The sequence below is a fragment of the Contarinia nasturtii genome, unplaced genomic scaffold (genome assembly GCF_009176525.2).
Source record: "Contarinia nasturtii isolate CC-2019 unplaced genomic scaffold, AAFC_CNas_1.1 Cnas_scaffold_129, whole genome shotgun sequence".
Lineage (NCBI taxonomy): Eukaryota > Metazoa > Arthropoda > Insecta > Diptera > Cecidomyiidae > Contarinia > Contarinia nasturtii.
This window is the reverse complement of record NW_022197486.1, coordinates 2,848,817-2,870,363: the sequence shown is the minus strand read 5'-3', so window position 1 is coordinate 2,870,363 and position 21,547 is coordinate 2,848,817. Positions and strand designations below refer to the sequence as shown.

General features: G+C 33.4%; 1 protein-coding gene across 5 annotated transcripts in view; it reads right to left on the bottom strand.

Moving 5' to 3' along the window:
• LOC116346021 (transcription factor AP-2-epsilon) overlaps positions 1-19,817 on the bottom strand; it is a 31,478-nt gene extending 11,661 nt beyond the window's left edge. For 3 of the 5 annotated variants that reach the window (XM_031775923.1, XM_031775935.1, XM_031775949.1), the window contains exons 1-2: positions 17,978-19,816; positions 7,984-8,153 (exon numbers count right to left, since the gene is read on the bottom strand). In XM_031775923.1, coding sequence (XP_031631783.1) covers positions 7,984-8,028 — 45 coding nt within the window. In that variant the 5' untranslated portion in view covers positions 8,029-8,153; positions 17,978-19,816. Of the gene's footprint in view, positions 1-7,983; positions 8,154-17,977 lie in introns of all 5 variants that reach the window. The other 2 variants (XM_031775941.1, XM_031775956.1) reach the window with 1 other exon arrangement.
• Positions 19,818-21,547: the final 1,730 nt, after the last annotated feature.

Sequence of the window (21,547 nt, the reverse complement as noted above, 5' to 3'; positions counted from 1 at the left end):
ATGAGCAAATGTTTGACGCGACACAACGATCATAAAAAAAGACACATACACTCACACACACAGAGAGAAAAATTCAGTCCATTGCATGCGTAAACACATTTTGATGGCTGTTGAATGATTTTAAAAATACAGATCGAACTCATTTCACTGCGATGATCATAAATCGTGTGAGTACGGTGTATCTGTTGCTGATGAATTAAATGCTATTTGAAACAATTTCGTTAATATTCTTATTGATGAGATGTTCTAGCCATTCTTAGCCGAGCAACCCAATCACTTACTATACCATGCGGACTCTTTTTCTTCACTCATCAACACATTTTGCTTGTCGTATGCTTTTATTAGTTTTTTATTATTCATCATCGTCATTTACTTTTGCAAAACTGTCCAATGACAATATATATAAATATGGATATGGACACGAGTTTCAACAACGATTACATACATTTGATACGGCAATAAATTCGGTTTATCGCATATATTTCATTGGGTTATACATCATTTGCACATTAAAATCGAAAGTCATATTTTATTTCAACCACGAGTTTTTTTCTCGTGCTGAATTTAGACTATTTGTTCTTTTGTCAGTGCACAAGTTACGAGTTTTTTTTTGTTCTTCATTGGATTTGGTATGCATTTTCGTTTTCAACAAATGGTAAGAATATTACGTTTTCATTCGGTTCTACTGTGCCCAAGTGTAGTTGAGAATAGTGTTTTTTTCTAGCAATCAGTCTTCAATGTGTCTAAGATTTGACGGCACACCAACAATAAACAATCAATTTCATTATTGACTTATATCCTATTGTGAGCTGACATGTATCATGGGGTTTCAACTGTTAACCTCATATCGATGTCAATTAAATAATTTTATCAACTTTACAATTCAACATGGGTAATTAATAGCGGTTTTCTTTGTAACATGAAGAGATAAATGTACATCCCGTGCTTCCGACATCTTTTCTTTTTCGTCGAAAAAAAAAAAAACAGAATTAAACAAAAATCGGTTGCTAGAGAATGAGAGAAAGAGAGTGAGATTTTTATCATCATATTTGGAAATGCGTCGAAAGAAAAGAAATGAAAAGAACTATGTGAAGTGCACAATGGTTTCATTTTCATTTGTTTTGTAATTTTTGTTTATATCGAGCGCAAACAAAGGCAAAATAACTAAGCCACCTGCAGATTTGATTTGCGGGAACTTAAAAAATGACAGAAGTGATAAATGTTGTTGTATTCTTTATTGGCGATTTCTTCACCATCATCAACCATCTATGCGTGGCCTCTTTTATCTATGGTTTTCTATCTCCAATAGAATGCTTTTTATTATTATTATTTTTTAATAAATCGCTTGTGAATGTGTAATACAGCGGTTTTGTGAGTGTGATGTGTTCCATTTGTTGTGTTGATATGCAAGAGATATGCGTGTGTACTCCGGACAAAAGATGAAAAATAAACGAAATTGTCGAATGATGCAAAGTCGACGAACTAAAATCATTTCATGAAAGTAGCAAGTTGAAAAAAAAAAACGCAAAAAAACGATATACAGTATAAATAAGCTGATGACTTTGGTAAATTGTTTCGATGGAGTTTGAAGTCGAGATGTGTGTCTGAGTAAATGAATACTCTTGCTATGTGCGCGCGACCATACTTGCGACAGACACACATTTCAAGTTCAACATCAAGTAATGAGTATTTGGTATAGTTTTCACGAGTGTGGAACGAATTGTTGTTTATATAAACGCACTAAACGCTTTTCCATACAAATTTTTGTCCATTCCTTTTTTTTGCTTCTTATATCTATTGCCCATTTGATCCGCTCCACGATGAATTGATAATTAGCTGCTAATAGTAATAAATAAGACATGAAATTTGATCTTTTCATTTTTACTGTTGTTTAATATTATTTTGTGGCATAGATGAATTTGTTCGTGGCGTTTTCTTTTGTTTATATGTTTCCATTTCGTTCGATTGTACGATGTATAACGGTGATTTCAAAAGACACGCTGCCCAATGGGTGAGCGAATTTTTTCTTTTAAACACACTACCGCACACACGATTGTTTGATATAAATAGACAAAAGTTTGTGTGTTTGATTCATGCGATTTGCTGTCGCACCGCTTCGATAATGTTATTTTTTTAATGCAAATTATAGAAATAAAGGGTAACATTCAGCGAGTTGATTTTAATGCTAAACCCTTTTGTGCAGCATTTACACAACGAACGCATCCTAATTGATGTCGCAAGGAAAAGGTGTTTTAAAATGAGAGGGGATGGGCTGTACCGAAATACAAGTTTGTAGTCATGAATTTATGATTAATTTTTTTTTCTTCAATAGTTTTATTTTTTTAATACCGCCTCTTAGAATAGTGCGATGCTAGTTTGGAGTGCATCATATAAATTTCGCAACGCCTTGCTTCTTGTGTAGAGTTTTTTTTTCTTCTTTCTATTCTAAACACATCATGCTCGAAATACATATTTATGTGCACACAATGAGTTCAATGTTATTTTCAACAGCATGTAGAGAAAAGAAAAATGTGTCAAACGTGTTTCGTTTATCTCAAATAGCCTGCGACTTCCTTTGTCACATTCATTGATTCGCATTGATGTGTATGTGATGCAGTTTACAGACAACATACGAAACGACTGGCAGGAAAAAATGAGTTTGTATAAGGAAGCAAGTCTGCTCCAAACATCCATGAATGAAGAAATGAAACGATAAAAATTAGCTTGAGCATGATATCAATAGGCCACCATATGTCATGAATGAATGGAGTAAAGATTTCGGTGAGTTATTCAACATGGTTTTTTTTCCTCTGGTTTAGCATAACAATGATGATACACACGAAGACCATGACATACCACAAATATTCGGTGTATTAAGGGTCGTTGGCTTCACCTTAACTGCACATATATAAGTATTTTGATCCACATTCTTAATATTGTTTGGTTGGCGCTAGTTTTTCCATTTCAAATATCAGGGACGTAATAGTTTCATATGTGAGGGCGCAGTACACCGAGAGAGAGAGAGAGCATTCCATACTCTATCTCAATTTTAAGACATAGTTATTTCAAAAGAAAAAATTAGATCAAAAGTTGTCAATTGATTTTGAGAAAAAAAATTACTAAAAGCATAACTGGTAGAAAAGAAACTTTCTTATTGAAAATGACAAAAATATGGTCGATATAGTGAACAAACCGTCCTTAATACGGCCACTTTTCAAAACATACGCATTTACTACTCTATATTATAAGCGATCCATAAGCGGATGCTGTTTTGTTATCGCTTATTGCGTGGTTTTGTGTCTCATTCAGGGATGATAATGGTAACAATATGATGAATGGGCCCCCACTTCAAAAAATAGTTAGATTTGCTATGATACATTGGCGGCATTGACGGAATTCCGTGAATATTATGTGATATAACAACAAAGTCGAGGGTGTCTATGCTTCGTCGTATATTTTGCATGCTGAATTCCATTGACTGTCTCTTTTTCTTCTCAGTTGAATCAAGAATTTTGTGCATTTTTAAAGCCATTCACGAATTTTATCTAGAAAATTGGCGATTAAGACGGCTCCATCGTCAAGAAGTGGCAGAGTATACATCCAATATTCAATTGAAATTGTGAAATGAGCAAAGAAATTTGTTATTGAAATGACGCATTGCTAAGCGTCTATATCGATGTCTATCATAGGTCATGGAGCGAGAGAATTTACCATCTATGAATTTTTCGGCAAAATTTATTTTTAACGGCCAAATCAGATATGAAAATGGTGAGCAATTTCATGCGCCAGTACGGGGCAAATCGTAGTAAATGAAAAACATATGCTTTGGGAGTTAATTAAATTTAATTGACTACTAACAGTCAGTAAGTGCAATCAAGTATTCAATCTATGTATATAAATTAGTTCAGCCACTCGTAACCGTCCATATCAACCAATCACACATTCATTTTTCCCCATTCTTTTCCATTTAACAACATCAAAAAGCAGAAGAAGAAAAAAAAAGAATGAAAATTGTCCAAATGCATGCCTAAAATCGTACGGTATAACTGTTGTTGTTAACGGTGTGTCTACCTCGTTCAACTGCGATGTTAATATTTCTGACTTGTTTTTTTTTTATTTTGGAATGAAAGCGAGAAAGAGAGAGAAAAACAACAATAAAAGCGTAGAGTAAGATTCCCTTCAAACATTCCCATTCTGTTTAATTCCATCGATATATTCATTGCCGTCGCCTCGTCATCACGTTGTTGTCGTCATCGTCACAATGAATGTGTGCACAAGAAACTAACCGAAAATTTGCACACTAAACCAATCGCTAGCTGTGCCGCTTTCAACCTATTTCCTAATTTTATTTCTAGTTGATTTCAGCCAATACGCCGACGGCGATTTGTACCCGTTTTGTGTACGAGCTTGTAAGTGTATGTGTACGTCGTGTGCGTATATATATTTAAACATAGACATTTTCCAGTCGTACTGTATTTCTCGATTAATGTACCAAAAAAAGAAAGAAATCCATATGTTTTCGCACTCACATGATTTATTTCAATGAATTTAAGTGAAATCAAAGGGTATTATTCGATCAACAGACTCGCTGGAACAAACTAATATTTAAAATAAATAACAGCAAAACTCACACTGAGACAAATAAAATGAACGAAAGAGTGTGAGAGAGAAGGATATCCATAGATTTGAAATCTGTTTTGTTGTTGTAGTGATTCATAAAATGTGTACAGTATACATTGTTGTTTAGCGAATCAACAATGTTCAAATGAATAAACAAAATGAAAAAAAAGAAGCTGTTTACACATTAGAATTGTAACTGCCTAATATTTGCTTCGACGGCATCGAATGCAAAAGGCAAGACTTTGAAAATGCAAATCGCTACAGTGTTTAACAGTTGCTCCTCTTTGCTTTGCATATGATTTCAAAATGCATTGTGATTGAATCAAAAGCTATTCGCACCAAAATTTCTCCAATTAAATTCAAAGAATGTGTGCGTCTTTGTCGAAAAAGACAATCAAAATGGTAATATATTCGATTTAATTATATCAATAAAAATTGGAGATACATATCAATAGTTTCGCCTACGGACAATATTTGTCATGGAAAGGAATCAAATGCCATATCAAATTGTTTTGATTTTAATTGAAATCGCTTTTTAAAAATTGCGATAGTTTGGCGGAAAACTTTTACCTTGTAGCCGACTTTCGTTCGCTTAAATAACTGTATTGTATCGTAATTAATAAGAAAAATGCGACTCATATTGAAAGTGATTGAAGGTAGTATAGAAAATCATTTTTAACACTTGTTTTATGTTCCATTTTCCACGTCTAACCGCATTGTTTGCGATTCAAATCGGTCCGATTGTGTGGTGCGAGCATGTTTTTCAGCGTCAAAATCTCAAACTGAATTGAATAATCGATACGTTGACAACTCACTTAATAGTCTCAATTTTTACTTTCTACACACCGAGACGGCGAGTTAGACGGCAATATGTGTTGTCTTTGATATTTTTTGATTTCCTTTTGATGCCAAAGTAATTAATGTTCATCTCTATTGACATTTCAAAGTTCAATGGAGTTTTTAGTTGCGGCGCTTTCATTATTCACTGATCTCCGTGGGGATTTGGTATATGTGTTTGTGCATGGATTTTCAATGCGATACAGATTCCAGTTAATATTCATTATTTCGAATATGTCAGCTTTCAAAGCTCATGAGAACAGTCAATCAGACATCACATTCATACGCACTTCTTGTTCAATTCGAATAAACGATAGTTTTTCATTCGTAAAAGAAACCGCGATATTATTAATATTCGATTCTTCATTCGTGTACTATTCACATTTATAGTGTGATTTCTATCGTACACAGTTCACCTGTAAATAACATATTCATTTGTGCGGTTTCGTGCATGCACGTGTCCACTCGTTTCGTCGTTTTCATTTCGATATGAAATTTTACATACATATTGATGATTTTAACAGCGAAAGAACCGCGTGTTAGCCAAACACGCCTAACTGAACTGCAATGACGAATCAATAATTGTTAAATAATATTTGTTGGTATTGTGAAGATAGAAGACAGTATATTATACAAAAAAAAAATGATCACGATCATTTGTTGAAAGAGAAAAAAACGTGCAATTAAATGAATTTACAACTAACACAACAAGAATACACGTTCAAATTAAAAAAAAAATCATCGTGAACATATATATGGCTATTTAGAACCAAAAACTATGGCATGTAACATTCAAATTTGAATATTATTTGAAAAGAAAATTCTGATTCCGGTCGATGTTCAACAATTCGAAAGTCCATTCACTTTTTTATTCGATTTTTACAAATGCGAAACTCATATTTGCTACTATTCACTTTTGATGACTGAAATGTGATGCTCTCTTCCGTGGGAATGTATCCAACTGAACGTTATATATTTAGCATTTTTAAAGAATTATTGGAAAATAAAACATTGCATTATCATTGTCGCTTATTAAACCAAACACAAATACATAGTAATTACTGACTGACTAGTCAGTTAACTAATTTGGAACGTTTGTGACTTAAGCCAACTGAGATTAAAGTTATTTAAAGTTGATTTGCTCGATTTTTCAGTCGATTCCAGTAGAGAAAAATATAACTCAAATCAACTTTAATCACAGTTGGCTTTAGTCAAAAACGTTCCAAAATAGTCGTCTTGTTTAAAATCAGAAAAATAGACGGTTGAAGTTTGGATAGACTGGATATACGGTCTTAGTAAACAAATTTTCAGATTTTATTTCAGCTGTTCAGTCAGTCACTTTTTTCAAATGATGGAACAATGAGTAATGATGTTCAAAAGTTTTGCGAAACGAAATTCCAAGAAAATTTTATGAACTTTTTAATTTAAAAAAAAATGTGCGAACTTATTTCAGTTATTTATCAATTTACTTATTTCAGTATTTCGCCATATTTCGCAAAAGAAAAAAAGTAAGAGATATTTAAGAAAAAATCTTCGATATAATCAAATGGACCTTTGTCGATTCTTCAAATACTCATTTGTATGTCACATATGTTTTTTTCATAAATCTTGATTCATGTATATTATCGTTTCAAATAATTAAGCCAAACAATTGTTGGCATCAACGAATCGATGCATTGAGTCGGAAATTGGGTTGACAAATGTATATATTAATAATGAAATTAACCTCTGTCGAAAATAATTGATATGCAATAGGTTGATTTAAGAAATAAGAGTTGAATGAATTGACTGATTGCCCGTAAAATTGAAGTCACACTACATTGTATCTAACTGTTGTTTCTTTCTAAACATTCAAAACCCAAAGGGACTGTTAAAATCTATTCGAGTTGCAAATTAATCGACACATTGGAATTGATTTAAAATTTTATAAAACTGGTATGGTCAAATTACATGAATACTGTCGACATTTTTTTTTCTATCATCTAATCTTTAATTTCTCGTTTTGATCGATCAAAGACATTTGGATATGATTGACGTTTTTATTGATGTTCAATCACATGGTTGATAAAATCTATGTTGCGAATGTAATGTAATTGCTTTCTGACTTTTAGTAGTTATTTTCACTTTTTTTGCATCACAAATTGTTTTTTCGGTCATTTGTCATTTAAAGTTTTGTTCATTATATTTCCGAAAGAAGTTAATTATAAGCTCATGCGTGGATTTGGTAATTTTTTTTATTGGAACTTCAAGAACCATACATTTCATACATAATTATTTCCATAAAAAAAATGCTTGCTTGAGAAATCTTTCATGTGTCTTGAGGTTTTGGCTTTATTCAACTTTTCCCACAAATCAAACATATCGTTGAGTAATCGTATGGCAGCTCCACTGATTACGAATTCGATAATGTAATTTACATGAGTGCCGCATTGTGGCGCTAACTTAAGCTAATAATATTTTCCGGTTACCCAGCTGTAAAAGCTCAAGTAAGCCAACACATGTAATTCAACTACTCGATACACTTACCCATTGAGCGCTGGCGTCGTATGAAGGAACACAACGGAAAGACATTGCTGTTGTTATTTCGTTGTCCAATGAATGTCTATGTACGGTGCTTTTCAATGATTTTCTATTGGTCTAGCAAATGTTCAGTTCTCGTATGTGTTATGTAGAACATTCAAAGCACTTGTTAAAATCTGAAATTAGAAAAATACCAACAACATAACTATTAGTTAAATTAATCTACTGAGGTGAGCCTTGAATCATAATAAAATTGATATCGAATGTGATTATATAAAATATATGGTATATGATGTGTTGACTAATTTTGACCAGTGTCTATAGTACAATGGATTATAATACAACGATAAATTATAATTTTTCTCTCGAGTCTTTTTGCCCGGCGAGTTCTGTGTTGTCGAGCATTTCTTTATGCACGCACATTTTCTGATCACCACACATGGTTAACCGTGGCACGCTTGATCCGATTCCAACGAAAAGGTGAATAAAAAGAACAACAACCATGCGTGTACGTGTAACATTCCAAAAATATTTTCATGACATCGAAATTGATATTTCGTTTGGTTCGATTTTTCGTTAAAGTATCATCAATATTGAGATCAATTTGACATGAGTTCACTCAGCCGCATGTGTGTACTTTGAAGGCCATTGCATTTATGACGAAATGAATCATCATCATTTCATTAGTTTTGCGAGTGAATGGATGCATGCTTTATCATAGTTCAATTAATTTACAATCTCTCTTCAATCAATTCGGCTTTTTTTGGCAATATTTTCTGCTTCAGCCATATCATTACTGACAATCATACGAATGGTTTTATTGACAAAGTGATTGGAGTTTACATATGCTGAAGGGCCCGAATTATCTTTGATTAAGTTAAGTCATTGATTTTCCGATTCGAATTTATGGATTTGAAAGAGCACAACTTTCCCTTATGATGTGGATTTATTGATGCACTTTACCGCTTCCTCATTTGTCACAGAGATAATAATGCTACTGCCAGCGAAATCGAAAGAAAAGGAAAAATGAAGATAGAGAGCCAACAATCAGCAAAAAGTAAAAAGTCTTGACTGCGAATGTGTCTGCTTAATCACGATATGGCAATGCTGTGGCCACGATAAATTATCTGTGGAATGTGGCTACAATTTTACTGTGTCGTATTTTTATGTGTGCCGGTTATTTAGCTGGTTCAAAGTGTTGCTGTATGGTTGCGTTTTACGTCGTGAACAAATTAAACAGTATAGAGCAAAATGCAAGACACAATACATGAACAGAACGAAAACGTGGACGCAACATTTTTGGTGTACAAAACCAATCGGTGCACAAATATCGAATAGACGGATTTGTAACAGAACATCCTTCGGTATTCGGACGGACTAACTGGCGAACGAGTAAGCGGGCAAGAACTGGGCGAGTGAGTGAGTAAGAGAGAGAGAGAGAGAGAAAGAAAAATAAGAGAAAACCAATTATCGTCAACATTTTTATTATACAGAAAATGACCGGTATGTGTTATCCACATTCTTTTTAGTATTAAATTCAGACCCAACATTTTGCACAAATCTTGTACGTGTGTGTACAACGGTAGCTTAATAACACACTTAACAAAAATCAAATGTTCATAAGTAAAAATGAAAATTATAAGTTATATTCGATTGGAATATACAGACGCATACTTACAGCGTCCGAGCCAGAGAGCGCGATAGTGATACAGAACAGAAGACAGCAAAATTAGTACGCGCTGAACATTGGTTAACTCAATGAAATGCGAATTATGTGCGAGTGTGTTCATTTTATTGCAACTGAAAAATGCCTATTGCCATTCTACTGAACCGAAGTCCGACACACACACAATTGACCGTACAGATTCAAGGTGGCAAAACAAGTGTGGTGGTGATATGTGTGCGCATGAATCATCCATGATATTCAAAACATTCAATAGAATCCAAATGAAGTGTATCAACATGCATTTTAAAAAATGAGGAGACTACCGCTTCAATTTAATTTGTAAAAGTATCCGTAAAATTTCTCGGTTTAAATAAGTTATATGCGCTTTTTAAGGACACAAATTATGCTAAATAGGTGAAAATTCTTTGTAAACAACAGCAAAAATTCAAAATTCATTATTATCAGACATCATTAGCGAAATACTATGCCTTTGCGACGTTTCCACAACTCTTTTCTTCTCAATTCGAAAATCCCAAAAGACAAATAAAATTGCGAAGTGAATCGCATTTGAAATAAAATACCATTAGCGTGGCACAAGTTGAAAAAGAAGGAAAATTCGATTTTATGTTGATAGTTTCTAAAGAGTTTACGATCTTCCTGTCTATCTATTCTGTTTCATTTGGGATGAATCTATTTTCGTACATTAGATATGCGAAATGGTTATATTGCCATTTTGATTGATTTTCATTCCTCTGGTTATGTGGTTTTCTGCATAATTTCTCTCTCTCTCTCTCTCTCTGTCTGTCGCTGTGCCTCTCTCTATTCAGTCATTTAAATCATACGTGTGCCATTGCAACGTAACTGGATTTATTCGAAATTCACTGCACACAGTAAAATGTTTAGTATGTGTCCATGTCCATTGCATTCTTGGATCGGTTTTTGTGTAAATTTTATGGCTGTTTTTTTTTTTGTTTAAGAATAGTTCTTGCAATAAATGAAATGCTAAAAACCGATCTGCACAGTCTTCGTTACACATATACTTCGAGCTGTGTATATTTGCATCTTTGCAGATTTACTAAATGCGGCAATTGATAATGCACATGTAAAATGCTTTGCGGAAATGTACAACGTTCAATTAAGAATTCATTACATTTCGGATGTTAACTGTGAATATTAACATGCATTGCATTCGTTTGCAAGTAGATAATAATTTGCGTGTGCAATTCTTCTTTTTTTTTTGTTTCGATTTTAAAGCGATGCTTCCTAAACAATTGATATGACTAGACTCGGGAAAATCGAATTAAAGTTCTCCAGAGGTGATTTATTTCAACATAAATGTATATTATAAATTCCGAACCGTTTATCGAAAAACAATAATTTTACATTTCAATGACTTTCTTTGCATCAATTGTTTTTTAATAAAAAAAAACCCCAGCCACATTTGGCAATTAAAGAAACATAATCAAAAATCAATTAACATGGCCTTTGAATTGAGTCCGAAAAAATCTGTGTGGACCAACAACGATGCAATTTATGTTTTTGTTCCGCATCAATTTAAACAAATGATTGCTTTTACATGGGATTTGTGACCTGTGCAGAACATCAAATCGAAGATAAATTTGAATATTGGTTATATCTTTGGTATAATAACAATATATAATTTATACGCTCAGAGAATATGGCTCGTAAAACAGTATGCAGATTAACAGCTCGACATAACTAAATATCCATTGCAAATTAAAATCAAATATTCATTGCACACTTTGCACCGCTTTGCACAGAATGGGCAATCATTCTAGCCACATGACAGATCAAATGGGCCACATGCGTTTCTCATTTACGGAACAATGTCGGAGAAGGTAAAAACAACATCAATAATAAGTATGCAAGCGCGTCAAATATTGGCACAGGTTCGTTGCGAGACGGTGAAAAAAAGACACCCATCAAGAGGAGATGGGTAGAAAAAAAATAAGAATTATTAGTTTGTACCATGTATGCAATACGTTGATGACCATACACCGGACATCGTTTTCTGTCTTCGATGTCATTGTAAATGCTACTCATATTTATATATAAAAAGAATGGACTACAGATTACAAATCTTCGGTTAAACTGCATTTCTGGATTTCCACACTTGAATAACCCGTGCTAAGCTATATTTATTTATTCTTCTTCTTTTTTATTTGAGTGACTACGTACTTTACAAGTCACGTTACAATAAACAGATGCATTTTGTTCGAGATTCTTTTGCTATAGCACACCGTCAAAATAACATCTTCTACGTCAAATGAAAAAGTTTTCATTTGCATTTTATACGTGCTATTTTCGCACAAATACCCGGCTATTGCTGGTTTTGATATTGCATATCGTCCAAAACCGATTATTGATTTATCTTAGGACTATTTTGAGAGAAAATCGATCAGAAATGGAATTTTTGTTAAAACCTGTCAATTCATTATGACCTTGTTTATTATTAGATCAATTAACAGCGAAGAAAATGTCACATTAAAATCCATTTGAAGTGCATTTGCTATGGCTTGAAATAGAAATATACATAGTTTTAATGAAATGTCAATGACGATATTGGCGTTATATTTAAGCAATATTTCCAGTCAGAGTGGTGCATCATCAAATTCATAGTAACGAAATACATTCTTATATAATCATAAACGTTTAAATAACGAAAAGGTACGAATGTGTATTTGGTGACCATATTGTATATCCGCAAAAGTATGCGCATGCACGATTGAACGCTTTCGATTTCAATGGTTCATGTTTCTTTCTCCATTCCATGCCTATGCTCGAAGCAATGGTGCAGCACAATTTTCACAGTGGTAAATGTAAATTGCAAATATGTAAATGTATTTAGCGCGCTGACTTGAACCATTTCGTATCTGCTTATGTTATATGAGGTCATAAATCATATATGGTTAATTGTGCAATTAAAAGACTGCTCATTCATTTTGTATTTGAATAAATTTTAATTAAGTAATTTATCGTTTGTTTTGGTTTTGCTGTGAACTATCAATGAAAATGCGGTGCATCATTCGATGATCGATCGATCCGAAACGAATGATTCGACTTTTTTTTCTCATTCAAATTCGATCGATATATCACCAAATTTCAATGCAATAAAAATATTTTAGACATAATTATTGGCATTAAGTTTATTACATGCTTACGTGCCCCGAAAATTGAATTGCGTGGTTAAATTAAGAATCTTTTCGTTGGGCGTTTGTACGTTTCATGCTGTTCACTTATATTTTCAATTAATGCATTTATTTGGACACACGCCAGAGATGCTCTCAACGCACGTAACACACGAAAAAAAAAACACACAAATGCAGACGAAACAAGCATTATGACCGATCGGAACCATTGTGCCGATCATACACTGAGACGCGCAAGTTTATGAAACGAGAGTGCCGAGCGCACTTCTTTTGATTAGCCTTTTTCGTTTCGGATATGTTGTTGTTATTGTTCATCATCGGTTGGTTTGTTCGAGTTTGGTTTTCAACATTGATTTCTTCATTTTTATGGCCCAATGTTCAGTTTCGGTTTCAATTTATTTGTTGTTTCTATTCAACGCTTCAGTTAAAGTGAAGTATGCGAAATCGTTTATAAATCATTTAAATTTTTTGGGTGCAAGCGTTAACGAAGACGGAAATTTCTGTGTGGCTCTTTCTCTTCAGTTGTGGTGTTGCTGTTTGCTGCAGCAGACGGTAATGATTATTGGATTATTCGCTTCGTGCATGAGATCGTGTTTTTTTTCTTCATTCTTTTAGCTGTTTTCAACTCGGTGCTAATACGCTATGATTAGCGTGGTTTCTTTCCTGCAATGCGTATGTCTTCCCGAGTATATAATCCAATTTGATTTAGTAAGTTAAAAGCAGCAAAAAAAATGTGTGATAGGAATTTCAACAAAAACTGCGCAGCACTCACAACAAACCACAAAAACGCACATTTCATTTCATAACCATCGACAAGTTTTGGAAATACCAACACAAGAATAAAGTACACACGGTAATGCCGGGTAATGTTCACCTACTAAAACATCAAAATAAAAACAAAAAAATTCGTTCAGAACAACAAGACACAGAGAAAACACACACACACACAGTAACTGCTTCGTCTGACTAAAGGTTTCTTCATTTGCGATCGTTTAAATAAGCACTTTTATTTTATCGTGCGCTAAAAATCCACAATACAGTGTAGTGTTTTTTTTTCTCGCATCAAATTAGAGATGAAACCGCGCATTATGCAACATAAAGAAACCAAAAGAAGTTTAAACGAGCCGGTTGAAGTAAAATAATTTACAAAGTTCGTGGCCTAAAAAACAACACCAGGCACGCGTACAGACCATTATTTATCGGATGCAATCGGCAATTAATCTTGAGGTCGGTAAATCAAGTGATTTCAATTCAATTAGAACATATTTTACATTAGCAATTCAATCTAAAACATTTTCACACATTTAACAGCTCATTTAAAAATTAGCAATGTGCTTAGAGAATGTATATACATGGTCACACATTTTCTTTGTGTAAAATAAAAGGTGAGCGAAAGGTGATGATTGTCTCGTTTCAATTTTTATTACCGATTCAATTGAAGTAAAACTGGTTACGGATGATTTGTTTTTCGCTCTCTTTATCGACACTATTTTTACTGTTGCCGTGCAAGTGTCTGCTTTTCAACTAATTTGGTAATCTATATTGAAAATAGACGAATACCAAAATTCACGGTGACAATGAAAATTCACTTTTTTTTGCACTTGTTTATTTACTTAACCGATGTGGATTAACAACGATCCATAACTACCTGCCACTCAATTATAATTCAAATTTAAACCCATTTGTCTATTTTAAATGTAATTCGTTCCTAATTTTTAAAGACTAGCTAGGTCATCATATACCAGTTGAACGATATTATTGCTGGAAAAAACCGAGAGAATTATTTCTCGTATTATTCTTCTTCTAATTTTAGTATATATATATATCAAACCATAATCGGGATCATCATAAAACATATGAGTTAAACAATAATATCATATCAACCACAATCACATGATGATATGGAATGGGTAATTTATTTCAATGGTTTCAATTCATTCTGATGTAATGAGCAGATGAAATCAAAGTTAATTTACCCAGAACTTTTTTTTAATGGCGCTAACATGTTCGGTTTGTGCCGTATCAATGGTTTGCCTCAAAACAAAATTCATATTTTGACACCGAAGCAACACGGTTTGGGCTGCATTCTTGACATCGACACATTGCCGGCATACCCTTGTCTAGTTAGACTTTTCAACATTTTTCTCGTTGAATGAATAAAAATGCGTATGCTCATTGATCGCCATCATATTTCTTCGATGAAGCAGCTCGATCAATCCGGACTACGTTAATTACGCTTCAACCATAGAACATTGAAGACGAACATTGTCGACAAATTGCTCATCATTTCCATGAGGTGCATGTGCATCAGCATCGAATCATTCGAAATGAAGCTCACAATATTTTGGTCGATTTACTTTTTCTCTTTCGAGTATCAATGTAAGAAATTTTGAATTAAAAAAAAAAGAGAAAAAGAGTATTTAATAAACGTTTCATATTTGATTGTGTTGGCTTGACGATTTGTCTGCGTTTTTTTTTGTTCTATCGGCTTATTTTTGTTAACATTGTTTTTTTTTCCTGATTTCTTTTCCCTTTTACAAAAACTCCACCACAAATCGACCGTCTCGCATGAATCACTATAATTAGGCGTTGTCTAAACATTTTTTTTTTTTTCATTTCGTTTTCAAACATTGAACGATTGTTCAAAGAAACACGAAATGCTGCTCGAAAATTGATGATATAAGCCGTTTATTTATTCATATGATCGAATAAATTACAGTTGACTAACAAATAGACGATTGATGACATCAACTGATCAGCTATTATTAGGATTTAGTTTAGTTTTTTTTTCATCGAATCAAATGTAAAATACACAAAATAATTCCGATTCTCGCATTGATTTCACATCAGCCGACTCATAAAAGAAGTATCGAAAATTGGCAAACAGATATTCACAATTAACTCGTTGAACTTTGGTTTTTCTAACACAGAGTAAACGTTATGAAGCTTTTTTCTTCTATATCAACTGAAATAAGGTCGGAATGGTTATGCATCGCAAGGATTAAACAACGAAAAAAGATGAAAAAGAAAATATGCGTCGGATTGTAACAAAAAAAAAAAGTGAGACTACAGTGTTGTACGTTAGCCAATATTCACATGGGTTTGGCAAATTATGGCATACCAAATATATATATCAAGTCTATAATTTTCAAATGCACGCAAATTTCTAAACGAAATTTTGAGCGAGAAAAAAAAGTTCACCGAAAATAAAACAAACTCGCATCTATAACACCGTTGAAGAAAAAAAGAAAAGAAAAGGTAACAATTGTGGGAATCGAAAGAACGGTCAAACACTTTGATATGAACGAGATGTGAGGGAATTTGGCAGATCAGCAATTAATTTATATACGTGTGTGTGTGTGTGTGTGTGTGTGTGTGTGTGTGCGCGCCTTGTTTTTTCGCTTTAGTTTTCGATTAACCATAATAAAATTAAAGCTTTCGTAGTAAATTTTCAAAGTAAAAGAAATTATTTTGCCGGCATAATTTAGCAGGAATTTGGCAGATACTGTTTTTATATTGTGATACTCTCTTTTACGACGTGAAGAGTTTGTACATACTTTTTTTTTTGGTATGAAGAAAAACCTATGCGTTTTGTTATGGATCACGATCGAACGTTATGAAGCTAGATGTAAATCACTGTTTTATTTTCAACATTTCAGGGTCAATGACGGCTGCATAGTGTCTCAGCCTCAACATTTCACTATTGCAACAAATCTTAAGGTGATCTTAAGACATCATTCGATTTTTTTTTTTCGATACATAAATTGTAATGCAACGAATACGCTTAGAAATGAAGAATGCTTTCGATTTCGGTTGGCTTAATTGATGATTTCAACAAATAACTGACCAATTAGTTCCACTTTGAAGAGAAATGCCATTCGATTTCATCAAATAAATGCGCATTTATGATAAAAACTGAATGTCAGTATTAGTAAAAAAAAAACATCTATTAAATAAATACAGGTGCTCGTTTGCATATCACATTACATTTTCTCATTAGAAGCGCTCCTCTTATACACAAAATCATCACACGATGCAGAAGAAAAAAAAAGTTGACGAAAAAGAGGACCAGAGACAGAGAAACAGAAAGAAAATGGACAATTCGGACCGTCCCGGCTATTCCCAGTTACTTTGAAATAACTTATTTCGGAATATGAACTGAGAATGCGTTCAAGAATGCCAGTATTTGTGCTTGTCGAAGAGAAAGAATGTATATCTCATTTTTTTTATTCGAAATAAATGAATTATTTCAGAGGTACATAATGCGCAAACGAGCAAAAAACGGGTTTATTATGCAAATTGGGTTTGCAGCTAACACATTTAGTATATATATAAGCTCTGAAATTCTCTTTGGGCTGACTCAACGCAGTTCGTTTAAAAACTTTTTGCTTTCTTTGTTTCTGCGCCAAACAAAAAACAAAGGTAATGAAAGCATTTTTTTCCCTTCTCATCTACAAAGTGTCGACCTCTTTTTTTTTTCGTTGCATACATAATTTCAATATTTTGCTTTTGTGTCCTTTTTAATGAGTTCGTCAGTAAAAATAGCTTGAAATAAAATAATTTGTTTTACTTTGAAGTTACATTGAATCGAGAAATTAAAATTGTGTTTTTTTTGGTCTGGCCAATTTCTTTTTTATTAAAATTTGCGAAATAACTATGCAAGTCAACTGTTAATTGTGTCACTGAATTATCGAAAAGAATCTTCTTACCAATGAATTATTGATAGAATATACATTAATTTCGCTTTATAAATTTCGGATCGAAACGAAATGAATGCAATCAATTTGAATGAACGTGGTAATTTTGTCGCTTATAATCGAATGTTGACGATCTCCCATCAAATGTTAATCATTACGTAACATAATAATTACTGATAACAATAATTATATGGACATTGATCAAGATATCAAAATATGTGAGATGTTCCCGTTTTTAGCCATTGACACATGTTGACATTATGCAAACAAATTCAAATGTATCAATTCAGTTGTTGTGGAAATGTTTTATGTTTTCCGTTTTGTTGGACATTTTTATATACGTGAGATCCTTGCACCATGTGGTTATGCCAATTTATTTTTTATTTTTAAATACTACTACATACGCATGAAAATGAATGAATAAAAAAAAACACTAAAAATTACGAAAGAAAATAAGAGCGACTTACTTATTTGATATGCACGTTATTAAAAGGTTGATTTGAAATGATAGACTCAAGTTGGGTGAATTTCAGCAATTGCGAATTTTTGTCGATTTCTCTCTCTCTCAATCGATGTACTATTCTTTCTTTTATCTAAATTGAGCTAAGGTGGAGGCACTTAATCAATGGTTTCAATTCTTCTATTTTCAATCTTTTGGATTGCTTTTGACTTCACCAAACTTTTTGCTTCTTCGAATCAATATTGAAAATAACAACACATTGAAATTGATAATTTATAAGCTAAACATAGAACAAAAGTATTGTTGATTTTTGCTAATTGTTTATTTGATGTAAAAACTGAGTGAATTCGTTCTTTTTTTGCATGTGTCTCTCTTATCGTTTTTAATAAATTTCCTTTATTTTTGGATTTGTCTTTAATTTGTGGGCGTTTTGAAAAATTAAGCAAATGATTTACATATTCTAACTAAGTTCACCATAATTGGTTCAATCACATATAATTTGAGGTCAATGAAACCAGAAGAGATCAACTTCGAGAGAAATTTCACCAGGAAACTTATTTGTGCGTTTGGAGATTTGAAGAAAAACAAAACCTAAACAAAAACACACTAAACATTGACACTTTTATTACAATAAATTCGTTTATGTGAAAATTTCCATGTTGAACGTTGTTTATTTTTTATTTTGAATAAGCTTTGTTCATCACTTATTTTCCAACCAGCACGTTGAGTATTCTTTGTGTGATTCGTTACGGGCTCTTTTATTAAAACATTTCGATGTTTTCGTTCGGTGATCACAATTTGATTAATTGGAGACTCCAAATATTGATCAATTGAAATTTATTATAAAGCACTTTTTTTTCGTTCAAAAATTGTTTGATTTCACTTTTCTCCTAAACGAACACACTTTGATTTAACTTTGACGGCATTTGCTTTGATTCATCTAATGAAAAGCTTAAGCATTGCTTCTGAAAACGAAACCTTTCACTATGTCCTTTTTTTAAAAAGTGGTCTATGTATATGAATTTTTGTTTTCTGCACACGAGCACTTTGTTGAAAGTTAATTAGCTGGCCAATTTACTGAAAACAATAGGTGATGTGCAATGTTCATGTTATTTTTCGGCAATGCCAATAGCAAAACTCAAGTCTATGGCATAAAGGACATTTATTAGAATGCGCCCAAAATGATTTTATCTCTACTTCGGTCACTCTTTATTTTGATCGGCAATCCGTTATGTGAGTCGATTGCACGATGTAAACCTTTTTCCAGATTTTGTGTTAAATGGTGTCCAAATTATGATTCGATCGTGTGTTATTGACCAAAATGTTTGCACTCTCTTTCTCTCTCAGCGATAGCGAAAAAAGCAACAATTGTGAATTTTTGTGAAAAAGTGGTTGACATCAAGCCGACAATTTCGGTGAGCGATCCAGTGTTTGGAGGTGATGAATTGATGGAACAATGCTGGAGGTGCAATGATGTGCTACTAATTTTTATTCCCGTCTCACTATTAACCCGATGATATGATGGTAAATGACTACTGAATATTTTTTTCGCACTAAATTCTCATCAATTCAGTCAATATGCGTACACACCGTAGAGACAACAGAAAGACATACAACACCGCTATAAATTTTTTTTTGTTTCGTAAAAAATAAACTCTTATCGAACACACAGTGAAAGATATTGATTACAAACAATGAACAAAAAAAATAGGTAGCAACAACAATGGCTAGGACGTTTTGGCGAAAAAGAATGTTTTTCCACGATGTACACAAGATATGTCGAGAAACTTAGATTGATTAGCGCGCATACGATACACACTGCGCTGTCGTTCGAATCGAACTAGCCTTGTGATGCACTCTCAGCTTGAGGGTATACGGCGCCTGAGTAAACAAACCGATCAAACAAAACAACCACATTCAAACAACGACCGAACGGCTAAATAATGAACACATACACACGGACACAGAAAGTAAGATACACTTACACGCGTGCACAAAATGTGAAAGAGAGCGACTACTATCGGTAGTCGAATCGCTCACAGGCTCACATGACAAGACCAAGTAATGAAGAAACGAAAAACGATCCAGAAAACAACGACATAAACAACAACAACAGCAACAACGACGGCAGCATCAACACCAGATTTGAATGTGCTTGTGTATGTGTGCGTATTTGTATGAGTGGTTTATTGTATGTACGAGATAAAAGAAGCGAATACACACAGTTCACATTTTGTGTGTAGAAATCGTATGAGCGAATGTGACGTACATAGATGTATGGTGTAGAAATAAAAGCATTACACACAGAAGAGAGATGAAAAAATGAACATTTACTGGTTCATTCGTACAGTACTGTGTTGTTTGTTACATTCAATGCCTGTGCTTCGAAACAAAGACACGCCTTCTGTTAACTCCCTCTGCGTCGTCTATTCTCTGTTCTGCTGCTGGTGCTGCTGTATAAGTGACTATCATCGACGTATGAAACCGAACGAATTGATATATGCAGATAGACTCAGCCCCACTACGTCAGCATTTTGCACAATATCCAACTTAGTAGAGTGCTAACGAAGCGATTTACCGTGAGGAAAAAACCACCGGCGTTTGTTTTTTTTTATATCTTCTCTGTATTCTGTTCATTTTAATGTTCATGTACACACAACGCTTTTTTGTTGCTGTTGTTGTTGTATAGTGCCCTCTCTGCAGAAGAGATATACCATTTACGGCAATAATTCATTTGTCAGTTTGTTGAGCAACGTGTATGAGTGTACACACAAAATGTTTAAACATTGCTCCAATACAATATCGAACAATGGATAATCATCAATTACTCTTCAATTGCACGCACACACACCTCCAACTATGATAGATGGTAATGTATTTAATTTCAGTCTATCTTTTTCTCAATATACAATTAATTCTTGCCAATCAATATGCGAGATATATCGATCGATTTTGAAGCGCAACAGCAATTGGCAGAAGCAAATCTAGCGCAATTAAATGAGAAGAAAAAGAAGAAGAAAAAGCAAAAAAAAAAATGGACTAGAGTTTTACATTAAATAAAAGACTTGGTCTTCTTCAATTTTATATGGAAACTGATGTGCACAAAACTTTTGGTATGAAAAGAACGACACACAAAAAAATGACTTGAAGCTTTTTTTCGTTCTGGTTATTATTGTTGTTGCCAAATGAAGCCATTCGCCTAGTAAAGTTTGTCGTTTGAAATTTCTTCTCGTCTGGATCGATCGAAATAACTTTAAAAGAACATGAAAATTTAATTTTCAAACCTGGCTGATATCCAAATACGACCGAGAATTGCCGAATGGAGGCCAAAACGAAGGCGTTTTATATGAGGAAGCTAGTCTAGCAATATTTGATTATATAACAAAAATCGTTGAAATAAAGGTCGTTGCATTGCTTAGAGCATTTCTTGCCGCTCTTCTTTCACGTTCGATACGATTTTATGTCTCGAAGGAGAACTCTACAAAAACAAAACCAACGAATGAAAAATGGAACAATTTTCAAATTGGTTGCTTCGAATACACAGAGTAACGAACAAAAAAGAAACCAACACGATGAA